Source organism: Melozone crissalis, unplaced genomic scaffold, assembly GCF_028551555.1.
Source record: "Melozone crissalis strain CALT ecotype California unplaced genomic scaffold, PUWL_Pcris_2 ptg000034l_1, whole genome shotgun sequence".
Classification (NCBI taxonomy): domain Eukaryota; kingdom Metazoa; phylum Chordata; class Aves; order Passeriformes; family Passerellidae; genus Melozone; species Melozone crissalis.
The window spans coordinates 25115697-25132013 of NW_026535812.1; the positions used below are offsets into that span (position 1 = coordinate 25115697).

The 16317-nt window shown below is 59.6% G+C and overlaps 1 protein-coding gene across 1 annotated transcript in view; it reads right to left on the reverse strand.

Moving 5' to 3' along the window:
• Positions 1–8285, reverse strand: part of KCNAB1 (potassium voltage-gated channel subfamily A regulatory beta subunit 1) — a 43493-nt gene extending 35208 nt beyond the window's left edge. Inside the window, exon 1 of the mRNA XM_054282930.1 lies at positions 8011–8285. Coding sequence (XP_054138905.1) covers positions 8011–8228 — 218 coding nt within the window. The 5' untranslated portion in view covers positions 8229–8285. The remainder of the gene's footprint in view (positions 1–8010) is intronic.
• Between the last annotated feature and the right edge of the window lie 8032 nt (positions 8286–16317).

Genomic DNA, 16317 nt, shown 5'->3' on the forward strand with positions numbered 1-16317 from the left:
GGGCTCTCAGCACAGCTCCATCCCAGCAGCACCCTCAGGGATGGCCCAGGAAGGGGACACTCCCCTTTGGAGGGACAATTTATCCTTGCAACAATATTTGGGGAAAGGTGATTTGCAGGAGTTGTTATAAAAACAAGCAGCCTGAGGTAAGGGAACCACTGGGAAACATAATGGAATTTATGCTTTAACTACTGCACGGGACTTTTGCTTTTTAACAGAGAAAATAAATTTTTGGACAGATTTGAAGAATTGCTGAACGAGGGCCTGGAGGGACAGGGTAGGAGGGAACGGCTTCCCAAGGCCAGAGAGCAGAGATGATGGAATATTGGGAAAAAATAACCACGTTGGACAGGGCTTGGAGCAAGCTGGGAGGGTGGGAGGTGTCCTTGGCCATGGCATCCCTTCCAAGCCAGCCCACCGTGGGCTGCTCTGGTGGCTCTGAGAAGCAGCTGCAGCACTTTCCAGCCAGCACAGCTGAAGCTGTTTTTCTGTGTCAGTTTTTATGGTGAATTCAATGCCAAAAGGAAAATATAGGTACGCCATAGAATTTTTATGACTTCATCCTCAAAAATATCCCCAGAGCAGCTTGTTTACATGAAGGACACGTTTCCCTGGTGGCTCAGGAGCTCTGAGGGGGATGCAGGAGCCCAGCCCAGCCCTCCTGCCCTGCACCCTGTGTGCACAGACACCATCCCCATTGCAGCTGCACCCAGCTGCTGTGAGTCCTGACCAAAATCCTGAATTTTGTAACCAAAACCAAGGATAAACCTGCTCCAGCTTCCCTCTTGAGGGACTGCCAGGGACGGGGCACCAGGGCTTCAATGGGGGCACCCAGGAGCTTCAGCACCTTATTTTCCATAAGCTGCCTGCTTCTCCTGCTCCTCAAACCCCATGTCCCAGGGATTGTTTCTGTTCTGGGCAGAGCTTTGCCAATAAACTCGTTTGCAGAGCCCTGAGGGAGCACAGGGCCAGCCCAGGGAGGGATCAGACGCCAGGCCCTGCTCCCCTCCTGCCTGAGCTGGGTTTACGGTGCTACAAAAGTAGTTTGAGAAACAATTCAAACTCATTTGGATGCTTCGGGGAGCAAGTCCCACCCAGGGCACTTTCCTTTCCTCAAAGACAATTAATTCCTTAACAAACACATTCTACAGGAGGCGTTCTGTAGCGTTAGTCTGAAATAAAAATAAGCACGCTCAAAGTTCCAATTGGATTTTGCCGAAGCAGCCAGGCTAAAATAATTCATTTGAAATGTCTTAAACTGTGCGCTCCCCAAGTCATTAAATTACAGCCTTCCTGCACGGCGGCTCCTCTCCCAGCCATTTAAGCATCAGATTAAAGCTGTCAGGCAGCCTTGAGGTGGAAAATAGCAGGCTGCAGGGACGGAGGGTGGAGCAGCCGTGGGGCAGGACCTGCACCAGCTTTGGAGGGTGGCACAGCCACCCACTGCCACTGCCACTGCCCAGACAGGGGGCACGGGGCTGGGGACACACGGGTGGCACTGCTGGGACAGCCACTCAGGGGGGATGGGGACAGAGAGCTGCAGGTGATGGGGACAGCACCCGTGGGTGACAGGGAGAGTCATCCACGGGTGACAGGGACATCCAACCATGTGTGACAGTGACACCCGCCCACGGGTGACAGGGACACCCACTCATGAGTGACAGGGACACCCACTCACAGGTGACAGTGACACCCACCCACGGGTGACAAGGGGTGGCAGGGACACCCAGGGGTACAGGGACACCCAGCCGTGCCTTGTCCTGCCCGTGCCCCCCGGCCGTGGGCGGCCCCACGGCGCGGCCCCCGCAGCTCCAGCTCATTATTTAAAACCTTCCTTCAATCCCATCGTTTTCCTCACACAGAACTGAGCCGTGGGAGCCGTGCCCTGGAACCCAGCCCTGCTCTCCTGAGCTCCCCTCGGGATCACAGCGGTGCCCGGTGCCCACAGTGCCACCCGCACGGAGGGCAGGGCTGTCCCCACAGGGCAGGGCAGGGCAGGGCAGGGCAAGGGCAGCCAGGAAGGGCAGGGACAGCCAGGCAGAGCCAGCTTATCTTCACCTGGCACCTGGAACACGAGATCCACCTGCAGCGCTCACACCAGCCCAGGCACCCGCAAAGGCCCCATTTGCCATGGAATTGTGGAATTGCCGAGGTTGGGCAGAGCTGGGGGATGGCAGAGCCAGCCCCAGGGCAGCAGTGCCAGCCCCAGGGCAGCAGTGCCAGCCCAAGGGCAGCAGTGCCAGCCCCAAGGCAGCAGTGCCAGCCCCAGGGCAGCAGTGCCAGCCCAAGGGCAGCAGTGCCAGGCAGAGGGGCCCTGCCCAGCCCCGGGCACTGCCGTGGCTTTGGAGGGGAGCTGGTGGATAAATGTGTGTCCAAACCTCACCCTGCAGTGTGATGGGAGCAGAGAAACCCACTCCCCACCAAACCCCAGCCTCACCTGGGAGCTGCAAACTCCCGGGAGCCCCTGGGAAGGTGAGAGCAGCACAAATCAGCAGATTTTGTTTACTCAATGGTTCCTTCTCCTTCCCCTCTGTGTTATTCCTGCCTCCTTTGCAGCCATTATAAGCTACAGTCCTGGGGGGAAAAGCATTGTGAATTCAGCGTAAATCCATTCTGTTCACTGGATTAATCTTAATTTGCAGCAGGAAAATGAAGATCAGACGATGAGCCATAAAAGTCAGCCTGATGTGGAGAGTACTGAAACAATATGGAACTCGATACCAAAATAATTGTGCCATTTGCATGCGAGAGTTTGAAACTGCTCGTAATTGCAGCAAGACTTAAATAAACCACAATTTCCTAAATATGCGAGGTAGTTATTATGGTTAACTCTTGGAAAATGAAACGCAGGGAAAAAGAAGACAGACTGCTAGGAAATACCTGCTTCCACTGACACCCCTTGGCGAGCACAGGACTTAGCCAGAATTCCCAAAGGAATTCCGCAGCCCAAGGTGACCCGTGTGTGTCCCAGTCCCTTCTCTCAATCTCTCCTCTTCCCCAGGGGACGAGGAAGAAAGCAAACTTTACTTCTCAAGGTTTATCTGCCCAGATCACCTTTACGTAATTCCAATGTCAGCAGCTTTTGTTCCGCAGATTCCTCCCTGCGCCTTCACCGTCCCCACACGCTCAGCTGCCCTCAGATTTGCAAACAACGCTGGGGAGGGACACAACCCTTTTCCGCCCTCCCTTCTGCTTTATTCCCTTGTTTCTCAGCTCTTATCTTGCAAACGTTAGTAGCACCTCTCCAATTGGGGGAGATTCTCACCCCTCGGGTGAGAAGGATGGGTTTCACCTCGGGGGATGCTGCCCGGCCTCTCCCCGGAATGTGAACTCCGCCACTTCGCCTTTGCAGATAAAATTTTTTGTTTAGGCTCGCGCCGCAGTTAATGGTCAAAGCTGCCTCCATCAATTATGGATGAGCGCAAATAGATAGTTGTGCTCCGTAAATTGGGCCCCTCGTGCCCATGCGCGGCCAGGGCTCGGCAAAAAGGGTTATTTGTGAACTGCTGACGGCCCCAAACCGGCCCCGCAGCGCCGGGGCCCGGCACAGCCCAGCTCCGAGCGCATCCCAGCACAGGCCAGCTCCGAGCACATCCCAGCTCCGGGCACAGCCCAGCTCCGAGCGCATCCCAGCTCCCAGCACATCTCAGCACATCCCAGCTCCGAGCACAGCCCAGCTCCGGGCACAGCCCAGCTCCGGGCACAGCCCAGCTCCGAGCGCATCCCAGCACAGCCCAGCTCCGAGCGCATCCCAGCACAGCCCAGCTCCGAGCACAGCCCAGCTCCGAGCACATCCCAGCTTCCAGCACATCTCAGCACATCCCAGCTCCGAGCACATCCCAGCTCCGGGCACAGCCCAGCTCCGAGCACAGCCCAGCTCCGAGCACATCCCAGCTCCGGGCACAGCCCAGCTCCGGGCACAGCCCAGCTCCGAGCGCATCCCAGCTTCCAGCACATCTCAGCACATCCCAGCTCCGAGCACATCCCAGCTCCGGGCACAGCCCAGCTCCGAGCACAGCCCAGCTCCGGGCACAGCCCAGCTCCGGGCACAGCCCAGCTCCGAGCGCATCCCAGCACAGCCCAGCTTCCAGCACATCTCAGCTCCGGGCACATCCCAGCTTCCAGCACATCTCAGCACATCCCAGCTCCCAGCACAGCCCAGCTCCGGGCACAGCCCAGCTCCGAGCACATCCCAGCTCCGGGCACATCCCAGCTCCCATCACATCTCAGCACAGCCCAGCTCCCAGCACATCCCAGTTCCCATCACATCCCATCACAGCCCAGCTCCCATCACATCTCAGCTCCGGGCACAGCTCAGCACATTCCAGCTCTCTTCACATCCCAGCTCTGGGCACAGCCCAGCTCCAGGCACATTCCAGTTCTCATCACATTCCATCACATCCCAGCTCCCAGTATATCCCATCACATCCCAGCTCTCAGCACATCCCAGCTCCCATCACATCCCAGCTCTGGGCACACCCTGGGCACAGAGCAGGCTCCTGGGTAGCTGTGGTGCTCTGGGCAAGGCTTGCGGTGCTGCAGCTGCGATGGACAGGGGTGGTATCAAAAAATCTGGGAATTCTAGAATGACCTGGGCTGCAATGAACCTTAAAGACCCAATTGCCAAGGCATCCGCAGCCTCACTGTAAGAACTTCTCGCTGAGGTGTAATTTAAAGTCTGAGAACAGGCAGGCCGGTGCCAGTCTCACTTTGAGAAGTTGTTCCTGCGGTAGCAGCGCCGCGTCTCAAACAGCCCCCAGCACCAGCAGCGGGGCTGGGTCCATTTTGCTGAGAAGAATCTTAAGGAAGATACGGCAAATCAGCAGAGAGGAGAGCCGGGGCTGTGCCCTCTGGCCGGCCCAAAGCAGGGAGAGCCGGGCTGCCGTCCCTGCTGCCTGCCCTGCATCGGAGCAAAGGCTCGTCCTTTGTTCCCAGCAGCGGTGCGGCACATTGCGATTTCCCAAAGCTGCGACTCCGTCCTTTCCAAAGAAAGGCTTGAAGTGATCAGATACTCCCCCGAGCCCCCGGCTCCCCGGTGGGACCGAGCTGGAGCATTACAAAGGATAAAGGAGAGCAGGAGGCGGCAGCGCGGCTGTGCCCGGCGGGGACAGCAGGGGCCGTGGCCAGGAGCCCCTGGCCGGGGAGGATGCCAAGCGCAAAGCTCTTTTTGCGGAGGCAGAGCCCAGGTTTGCTCAGGTGAGCGCCGCGGGGACGCACCTGAGCCCACCTGAGCGCTTGCAGCTGTTTCCCGGAGAACGCACGCATTTATTGCCGTAAACTTTTGCCTCTCATATTCCAATTCGCTCCCCGAGCTGGAGCGGGGCCAGAAACATGTCACTCGGTGAAAAGCCCCCGAGCTGGCTCCTCTCCCGCCCCCAGCCCTGTCACAGGCGCTGTCTCTCCCTTTTACATAATGGGAGCGCTGGCACCGGGGGAGGCGGCGGGGCCCGGAGCATCCCGGAGCGGAGCGGGGCCCGGAGCATCCCGGAGCATCCCGGAGCGGAGCGGGGCTCGGGGCAGCCCCGGAGCACCCCGGAATGGAGCGGGGCTCGGGGCAGCCCTGCCCGGGGGCGGCTCTCGGTATTTTTAGCGTCCATCGAGGGCCAGCCTGGATGGGGTGGCTTTTGGAGCAGCCCGAGCTGCAGAGCTCAGCATCAAGGACATAATTCAGGCAGAAAATGAATTGGGAAGGACTTCAGCTTCAAAATGTGAGGGAGGTGAGGAGTTCGCAGCATTATCGTTGCAGCCGCCGGGAAAAGCCTTTGGCTCTGGATTCCCCTCCCTCGGGCTGAGGAAGGGGTCCCAAGGTGAGCACGGAATTCCGGCTCCACTGGCACCTCCCCACCCAAAGGTCACCGAGGCTGGCAGGGCACAGCTCAGCCCGAGGGTTGCTCAGCCATTCCTCCAAACTCCCCTGCGCTGGGGAGAAATCAGCTCTGCGCACGGAGATTCGCGAGCAGAAACAGAGATTAGTCATAAAGATAAAACCTCAGCCTTGTCGCCAACGAGCTGCTATTCCTGGTGCAGCTCCCGGGTCTGGGGCAGACGGAGCCGGGGCTGTGAGAACTCCGGTGGGACAAGCCTCCCTCACTCCCAACCCTCATCCAGGAACCAGGCAGAAAGCGCTCCCAAAGGCCCCACTCCGGAGGCTGCAGGAGCAAGGAACTGCGATTCTCCGGGGTGTTGGTACCCTGGGAGAGAGCTGGGAGCCCGGGGAAATCAGGAGATAAGTGCTGGCAATTAGCACAAAGTGTCCCTGCAGCCAGCGAGCGCGGCTTGGGAGCAGGTCCTGTCTCTGAGGGACACCATCACAGACCCGTCTCCCACAGATGGGGAAACTGAGGCATGATGGCTTGGATGGGGCTGCCAGAGGGGTCAGGGGTCACAGGAGCTCTGCTCCACTGGGAAGGTGATTGAAGGGCAAGTTACACTGATCTTGTGTGTCCTGTCTTTGGACAAGGCCCTCTGCCATGCCCCAAGCACTGCCCTCCCCACGGCCTGGGAGCTGGGATCCCCTTGAACACTGCCCGTGCCAGGATCCTCCTGAACACTGCCCCTGCCAGGATCCCCCTGGATGGGCACAGACCCTGCCAGGATCCCCCTGGATGGACACTGCCCCTGCCAGGATCCCCCTGAACACAGTCCCTGCCAAGATTGCTCTGGATGGGCACTGTCCCTGCCAGGATCCCCCTGGACGTGCAATGTCCCTGCCCTGCCACCCCAGCCCCCCATCCAGGAACATTTATTAACCAGCAGCTCTGCCCTGGCCACGGGCTCACTGATGATTTCTGCTGCCAGCACCAGGGCAGGAGAGCGCTGCCACGTCCCTGCTGGAAGTTGGTCACGGCTGAAGGACAGGGAGCAGCAGCTGGAAAGGCCGGGCTTCCACTCGGGCAAAGCCTCCTTGTCATTGACCAACCATCCAAGGAAACCACAGAAAATGACATCTGAGCGCCCCATCCACGCTGTTCCGAGCCCTGCAGCTGCTGGGAGTGAGCACTGGCATTTCCCGAGCTGCAGGATCCCCCTGCCCTGGCTGCACCACGCCTGGAGCCGGCAGCGGCTGCTGAGCCCAGAGCGCCTTTGCGGCCGTCCCAGGACCCCAAAGGCAGCATTGACACAAAACTGCACCCGCAGCTCCCCTGGGCGGCTCTGGGGGCCCTGGCTGGTGTCCCATGGGCTGGGGGCAAGCAGGATAAAGCTGCCCACAGCCCCACACCCTCAGCCTGCCCAGGGACCCTCCTGTGCCAGCTGCCTGCCCAGCCGCAGCTCCAGCTCGGGGTGCAGAGATGCCAGGCTGTCCCCTTGTGCCCCCACTGGTGGCTGGAAGGGACACCCTGAACGGGCAGAAGCCAGCCCCAAAGGCGCACAAATCCCTCTCGCTCACAGCCAAAGGCAGGGCAGAGGAGCTGATCAGCTGCCCACACTCAGCACTTCATAGCCCAACTCACAGCCATTCCTCATTTTTGCTGCCTAGGCTAGGAGGAATAAAAACCTGCGAGAGGCAGGAGGCATTCCATAAGAACGGCCGAGATTCGGTTTTCTGCATTTGCCCAGAATGGGCTTTGATCTCATCTTGCCCGAGCGCACCGGGTGAGGAGCCGGGGGGCCGCCCCCGCGGTGGGCTGACACCCGCGGCACACGCCTCTGCTCCACGCAGCCCCGCAAAGCAACTTTCCGTGCCCGGCCCCGGGCATGCCTGCCTAATTGAGTCTCCTGCTCATTAGCACCGGGATTAGTTACACTGAACACTTAATAGGAACCATCTTAGCGCCGCTGTCACAAATTCACGGCGTTGCACAGAATCTGCCCGAGCGAGCGGGTTTTGGGTACAAAACCGCAAATGCATATGCCTGCAAAAACACAAACACCCCAAAGCTTCCCGGTTACGCCCGAGTTCTATTAAAAATCTATTAATAACCCGAGGAGAGAGCTCCTCTGCAAATCCAGGCAGGCAAAGTAAAGAGCTATCGCGCTGCAAGGGAACAAAGACCGAGACCGTGCCCATACCTATATTTCATGCCCGTTTGCTTTGCGGTGGATTCTTTTAATGAAATGTGGTGCTGCGGGGTAAACGTCCCCAAACTGCGAGCGATAATAGCCACCGTCCGGAATTTCGCCCGGGCTGCATTCACTACGTTCGGGGTCGTGGTGCTCTGCTTGCTGATGAGCCTGTCTTCACCATTTCTCTTCAAGTTGTGGTCCGTGCAGGCGATGGACACTTGCATCGCGCCCGCGGCGCCCCGGCCGGGTGGCGGGCGGACCCCCGGCCCCCCGCGGGCTGCAGCTGCGAGCCCGGCGAGCCCGGCGCCCCCCGAGCTCCGGGAGAGCCGCGCTGGGTGTCCCCGCCGCCGCCGGCCCCGGAACGCGCACTCGCGGCTCGGAGCGGCTCGGGGCTCGCTCCGCGCTCTGGGCGGCTCGGGCGCTGCCGCTCAGCCAGAAGCATCCACGCAGTCGGGGCTCCCGGGGCGCCGCTCCCGCATGCCGATCGCTCCGCGGCCGCTCTGCCTCGCTCTGCGGCCGCCGCTCCTAAATCACCGCCGGCATCCTGCGAGCGCCGAGTGCTGAGCAGGCACGGCCGAGCCCCGGACCCCGCCGCGCGTCCCTAAGGAGCGGCGGCATCCATCGGCGTCCGTCCTTCCTCCCCTCGCCCAGGCGCAGCGGCGCTACCTCCCACCCATGGCAGCCCGCCGAGCGCTGGCAGCGGCTCCGCAGCGGCGCCGGGATCCCCCGCCAGAGCCTGCGGGGAGGATGGCGAGGATGGCAGCGATGGGAGGGTGCGAGCCGCGGGCCTCCTTTGTGCTCGCAGGGAAGGCAGGCGTTCAGGCAGACCCGCCCGGAAAAACCGCTGCCGGCATCGCTCGGCGGGGTCTTGAGAGCGGGCAGCGATCCGCTGTTAAAATGGGTTAATTATGGGGGAAAGGAAGGAAAAAAATGGGGGGAGAGGGAGGGAGATCGCTGTGCTCCGGAGTGTGGGGGAGTTAACACGTTAATGCCGAGCTCCCCGAGCCCGGCCGGGGTTAATCCCGCTCCCCCAGCAGCGCCAGCGGAATGAGCCGCAGCGCAAAGGCTTGGAGGCAAAACCATCCCCATCCCTCAGCAGATCAAACCATCCCCAGCCCCATTCCATCCCCATTCCAACCCCATCCCGTCCCCGTCCCCGGCCGAGGCTGCCCTGCCAGCCTGGCACTGCCCTGTGCCACCTCTCCCCTTTGGGCATCGAGGGGACCTCCATGCAGTGGGGGGTGGGCAGGTTTGGAGGCCCCCCAGGACTCCTGTCCGTCACTGTCACTGTCACTGTCACTGTGCCCTGGTCAGGACGGGCAGTGGGTGCCCCCGGTGCAGCCCCACAGCAGAGGGTACCCGCGAGTGGCAGGGCAGGGTCACTCCGGGCATGGGAAATGGTCCAGAGGGGCTCCCCAGGCCCCACCCTGCCCCAGGCTGCCCGGGGAATGGAGCTGGGGGCACCTCCTGGTGCCCACCCCGCTCAGTGCCAGGCCCCTGGCTCTCCCCTTGGGGTGGGAGCAGCTCCCAGGCCGGACCCCCCTGCTGGACCCGCCCGAGGCACCCAGAGGTGCCAGGAGCGGTGGCAGAGCGAGCTGGGGGCGCTGGAGGTGCTCGCAACCCGGTTTGGGCTCGGGGGGAAAGAGCTTCACCCTGCCCTGCAGCGGGGCACAGCACGGTGTGTGTCCCCTCTGCCCTGCTGGGGAGGGGGCTGTGACAGGGCAGGGGGCGGCTGGCAGCCAGCCACGGCCACCCACCAGCCCTGACAGGGCCAGCGCCTCTGCACGGCTCATTAACAGGTACCCAGCACATCCCTTTGGGGACGGAAAGCATTAAATCCCAACAAAGACAGTCACCGTGTGATGTTTCCCCAAAGAGGATTAACAGTTAATCATGCAGCAGAGCCACCACCTCCCAGCTCGGAGGGGTCTCCTTGGAGTCACCCTCAGGCAGTGTTGGGGGGCAGCGGGACCCCGGGAGAGTCCCCAGAGCCCTCATCAGTGCATCAGCAAACCCAGCAGAGGGGGGCACGGGGGGCACAAGCCTTGGGTCATTGATGACCCACGGGTGCCCCTCGCAGCCAGGACACCCTGAGGGTCCCCCTGGCACCGGGGGTGCAGCTGGGGCACTGCTGGCAGCACCCAGCGGGTTTTGGGGCCCAGCTGTGTTTCAGAGCCCAGAGCAGCACTGACAGACCCGGAACATTCCCCTCCCTGTTGGTCTCACACCCCCTGGGTTCGGGCATTCTGGGTGTTCTGCCTCTGTCCCGCACATCTCTGGGGAGCTCCCACTGCCCCAGAGCTGCCAAATGCTGTGACTCGGTGCTGGGGATGAGCCCAGGTCAGGCTCACCCTGATCCCCACTGCCAGGGCTGCCCGTGGCCCGAGGTGCCAGGGAGGGGACAGAAAGGGACAGCCACATCTGCACTGGCACATCCGGCAGAGCACCTTCCCTCAAGCTGCTTAGCTTTGGAGGGGTTACAGTCTCTCCACAGAAGATGTATTTAAATATGGGATTTATTTCATTTCCTGAGCAAGATAATCACTTCTAGAGTAAAACGTTGGAGTCACATAATTCTGCATGATGAAAACCCTGAGCTTATGGAAGAGGAGGTACGTGACAGCCCTGGCAAAGGACTCAGCCACGAGCCAAGCCCAGGCTCCCTGTGACACCTCAGTGCCACCAAATCACTGTGACAACGTGCACTTCCCCCGAGCAAGACAACGAGCACTCATTAAATGACTTGCTCAAAATGCTTCATCAAGCAAATGTGGTTTAACGCAGCTGCCTGTGACCACCCTGTGACCCCCCAGCCCAGCCCTGGGGCCACTGCAGCCACCCCGGGGCCAAATCAGGAGCCAACAGGGCCAGGGCAGCAGGGCCAGGGCGCAAACCCTTCCATGGCCCCAGGGCTGTCCCCTGCAGGGGCAGGGCGATGCACACCCCACGGTGAGCAGGATGGAAACCCCCAATAATGGAATAAATGCTTTGTGCAGCCACAGTGGGGTCCGTGCAGAGCTGGAAGGGGCCATGGGGCTGGGCTCAGAGCAGGGCTGAGGGAGGAGCCGAGCCCTTCCCTTCCCTTCCCTTCCCTTCCCTTCCCTTCCCTTCCCTTCCCTTCCCTTCCCTTCCCTTCCCGAGCTCCAGGGACAGTCAGCAGCTCGGCTCTGGCTGCATCCAGAGGCAGGAGGATGCTTCTGCAGCCCGAAATGTGAACATGAATCAAGGTCCTGCAGTCTGGGCTGGGTGAGACCTCGTGAGCTGCTGCAGCCCTGGCCCAGCACGGCTGGAGCTGAGCACGCTGATTGCTCCTTCCTTTTTTAAACGTTACCTTATAGTGGAGCTCCTTTGAAACAGGATGCCAAGCCTGGCTGCAGATTCTGCTTCTCCTGGCTGCAGTCACAGGCTAAATTATTTCCCCTCCTGCCAGGGCAGGGCGTTGGGATGGGTGGGCTGTAGGGACCCTCCAGCCACAGCAGCCTGTGATTCCAGCAATCCAGGTCACAGTAACGATGCCAACCCAGCCTGTCTGAGCTCTTTAACTGAAATTCTTCAATACTGAGAAAGGACAACAACTGAATTTAGCAGCAAACCTGCAGCAGTGCCCATGACAGAGGGGGTGGCTGCCCCTGGAAGTGTCCAAGGCCAGGTTGGAGTAACCTGGGATAAGGGAAGGTGTCCCTGCCCATGGCAGGGGGTGGCACAAGGTGCACAACAAGGTCTCCTCCAACCCAGACCATTGTGGGACCCTGTGATCAGTGTTGGAGACATTCTCTGTGCTCCCAGTGCCAGAGGGCCCTGCCCTCCCCACGCCAGGCAGATGCAGCAGGATGGAACAGGCAGTGCTCCCAGGCTGGGGACACATCAAAAATATGATTTCAGCCTTCACGAGGAGAGCTTTAACCATGCTGGACACTTAGACAGCTGCTCAGTGAGGGTTTGCATGCAATGCCCTTGGATGGACCAGACCTCAGGGGATGGCATGGCAGCACTGAAACACTGCTGGCAGTGCCGTGGGGGCAGGATCCCACTCCAAAATCTGAGCCCTTGGAGCTTCTCCACCCAAAAAAGGCCTTTCTCTTTTTTATCCAACAGCACAGAGCTGGCCACAGCCCCACATTCTGTCCAGGGCCCCAGAGCCACATTCCCCAAAGCCAGCACAGACACTGCGGGCAGCAGCCTCTCTCCAGGAGCCTGAATGATCCCAAACCCCCGATTTCCAGACACCAGGAGCAGGAGAACGATCCCACATCCCTGATTTTCAGACACCAGGAGTGGGTTCCCGATCTCAAATCCCTGATTTCCAGACACTAGAAGCAGGAGAACAATCCCACATTCCTGATTTCCAGACATCAGGAGTGGGGGAACGATCCCATATCCCTGATTTCCTGACATGAGGAGCAGGGGAACGATCCCAAATCCCTGATTTACAGACACAGGAGTGGGAGAACAATCCCAAACCCCTGATTTCCAGACACCAGGAGCAGAACAATCCCAAACCCCTGATTTCCAGCCTGCCCCCATCACTGCCGCAGGACAGCTCAGGGCAGTCCCAGTTCCAGTCCCAGCCCCAGGTCCCAGTGGAAGCTCCCTGGGGCCGCAGGGACAGCGGTGACAGCCCCATCCCGTGCCCGTCTCCCCTCCCCGGATCCCTCGGGCTGGGTTTCCCGCAGGAGAGCTCCGGGATGCGGCAGTTCCATCCCTGAGCGGACAGCTCGGGCAGGCTGAGCGAGGAGCGCTGTCCCGGAGCAGGGCGCGCAGCTCCCAGCGGCTTTCCCGGGATTAACCCGGTTCCGCGGCAGGCCGAGCCGCTCCAGCCCCGGTCCCGCCGGCCCCGGGCGGTTCGGAGCCCTCGGGCGCAGCCGAACCCGCGGGGAGCGCTCCTGTGGCCGGGTGTGATAACGCCGCTGGAAGCTGCACAACAAAGGCCCGGCGCTCATCGAGCCCACAGCCATCACATTTCCGCTGCTTTCACATCAAAAACCCCATTTGCATTCGTAATTGCACTGGAGGGAAACTGATCCAAATTCCCATTAAACGGTTTTTAGTTAAAAGGCGTCGCTCTGGCAGGGTTTGAGCTGGGCTGGGGGCAGTGCCCCACGGGGTTCCTCTGGTGGCACAGGAGATTGTCACCTGCGGGACCGCGACAGCTCCCAGGGCTCCCGGGATGGACCGAACCGGGGAGCGACAGCTCCGAGGGCTGGGATCAACCCAGCAGCAGAGCAGCTGTGGCTGCCCCTGCATCCCTGGCAGTGCCCAGGCCAGCCCGGATGGGATTTGGAGCACCTGGGACAGTGGGAAGTGTCCCTGCCATGGCAGGGGTGGCACTGGGTGGGTCCCTCCCAACCCAAACCATTCTGGGATTCTGTGCTGCTCTAGATCCAAACTCCCATCCCATCCCATCCATCCCATCCCATCCCATCCCATCCCATCCATCCCATCCCATCCATCCCATCCCATCCCATCCCATCCCATCCCATCCATCCCATCCCATCCCATCCCATCCCATCCATCCCATCCCATCCATCCCATCCCATCCCATCCCATCCCATCCCATCCTATCCCATCCCATCCTATCCCATCCCATCCCATCTCATCCCATCCCATCCTATCCCATCCATCCCATCCCATCCCATCCTATCCCATCCCATCCCATCCCATCCCATCCCATCCCATCCATCCCATCCCATCCCATCCCATCCCATCCCATCCCATCCCATCCCCAAGCCCTCCAGGACCCAAGGCCAGCCCCACCCCGGGTGTGGGGGCACCCCAGCCCCAAGGGAGCCCCGAGGAGCTCTGACAACATTAAATAAAGAATCTCTTGATGCACAGGAAGGAATCAGCGCTGGGAGGGAGCCCGGAGCTCTCGGTGTCTGACACGGAGGGTGGAACTCATCAGAGCCCAATCCAATTAATCAGCTCCTTGTCCCCGTGGAGACAACATCCCCCCGGTGCCTGCTGCCCATTAGCTGCTGGAGCCCTGCTCCTAAGCAGGTAATTTAATTTTTCCACGCTATCTATTCCATTTCTCAGCTGGCTGCGAGGCAGTGCCTCACATGAAGGGCTCCAGAAGTCACCATTATATTAATGTACCGTGCTACACTGAGCACTTAATGGTCTTTGGGGTCCCTTCCAGCTGAAGCCACTCTGTGATTCTGCGGTATCAGAGCACACAGAGCTGCACGAAGCTCCACGGCACAGCACAAGAGGGTTTTGTGTTTTATTCCCCCTGGGAGCCCTGGCATGGCATCCAGGCTCTGAGCATCCATGCCAGGCCTGCAGCAGAGCAGCAGCAGCACCCTCGGGCACTCCGGGCTGCTGTGCCAGCTCGAGGCCAAGAAACGCTTTTCCCTTCTGCCATCCTCGTGTTCCACCCTGGGCAGACACAAAATGCACAATTTCCCCGCGTGCTCCGCTTCACCTGATGGGTAAATGTATTCCAAATAAAGCTCAGCCCGAGCTGTGTTCTTCCAGCTTGGCTGTGCCCGTTGAATAGCAGATTTCAGGCAATAATGAGCATTGCTGTGTTATCCACACACGTCAAATCTCACCCGAGCATTGCTTGTAACAGCTTAGAGCTCCAAATTGACTTGTTTGGAGAGAGGCTGCTGAGGAGGGGGGTTTGGATCTGGGAAACACACACAGCTCCAGCTGCACGCTCTGGGACACGCTGGAGAACACAGAGAGCAATTATGGAGCAGGAATTTCTGATTCTGTCATGTTAACTGGCAGAGGGGCAGCACAAAGATCAGCCACAGCACGCTGTGCTCTTTGGGAAACTCCTTTCCAATGAATACCCCATCAAAAAGCTTCCCCCTCTTCTGGAATCCCTCAGTTTTCACCTCCTCCTACAGCCCAAGGAGGGACTTGGCCCCTCTGAGCAGCTCAGAGAAAGCCAAGTGCCTCCATCAGTCATTTTCTTATATAAGTCACCCCTGCATAATAAGCACTATTAAAAACAGCACCTTCCCAAACTGCATTTTTCAAAGAAGAATTTTAAGTCTCCTCCTGAGAGCCTCCCTTTCAGCTGCAGCAGCATTTCTAATTACCAACGTGAGTGACACAGGGTGTGCATCCCCTCAGCTGCACACATGACTGCTCCCTGCTCCTCTCCCCACCAGCATCCCCCAGAACCTGGCTCTGCTGGAATTAACCGCGGAGGAGAATTAGCAGCCACCCAGGACAATGGTGCGTGCTGCTGGAACCAGCAGATTACCAGGGAACCATCCCCTGCCCCATTAATTTTAATGGATCCTTTTCCAGGCTCCTCTTCGGGGGAGGGATTGGCAAACCTGCTGTGTCAGCACTTCCCTGCCTCCCGGCCACCAGCCCACACTGCTGGTTACAAATCAGCATTTCAGGGGCCCTGGACCTGCTTTTCACCTGGGCAGGTGCAGGCACAGCGCTGCTGCCAGCCCGGAGCCTGGGCTGACTCTTCAGCTCCGAGTTCTCCTTTGCTCTTTGCGCTTCCAGAATTCTCTGCAAAGAGAAATTTCTTTTCAATTTTTTAAAGCTTTTTCTGGCCCACGAGGCAGGAGCACGATGTACCTCAGAGCAGCACAATGTCACGGGATGGTTTGGGCTGGAAGGGACCTCAAATCCCCTCCAGTGCCGCCCCGCCATGGCAGGGACACCTTTCCCTGTCCTAGATGCTCCAAACCCCAGTGTCCATCCCTGGGCACTGCCAGGGATGCAGGGGCAATGCCACTTCAGCAAATCAAGTGCCTCACTTCAGGTGACCTCCAGCCACTGCCAAGCCAAGGATTTCTGCATTTCCCAGGCCAGCGCTGGCCGGGCAAGCAGCCCCCGATCTCTGGGCACATCCCAAACATCGAACAGCCACTTTTGCACTGGAAAGGCGCCCATTTAATTAACAAAAAGATTTGCAAGAGGATCTTTACTTACTGCCAAATGCATAACCGCTCATTAGGCCCTCGGGGGAAATGAATAATTGCTCCTGCAATCTACAGATTGTGTCTCTTTCTGCAGTGGGAAACGGTTCCTCTCCTCAGCTGGGTGGGACACTGAGGCCTGGGGAGGACCCCCGGCCCAGCAGCAGCCTCAGCCCCCCTGGACCCTCCAAAAATCCCCGTGTTCTCCACAAGCACCTCTGGAGAAAGCAGCAGCCGTGCCCTTGGAATGACGGAAACACCGTGCTGGCTTCTGGAGCCTTTCTGGCACTGGGGTGAAGCCAGCAACTGTGAAAAGACACTGAAAACAAGGAGGAGAAGGCTTATCAGGCAGGGACAGCTCTGCACAGGAGGTTTGTCCGCGGCAAAGCTGCTTTTCACACAGGCTCCCCCTCCCCAG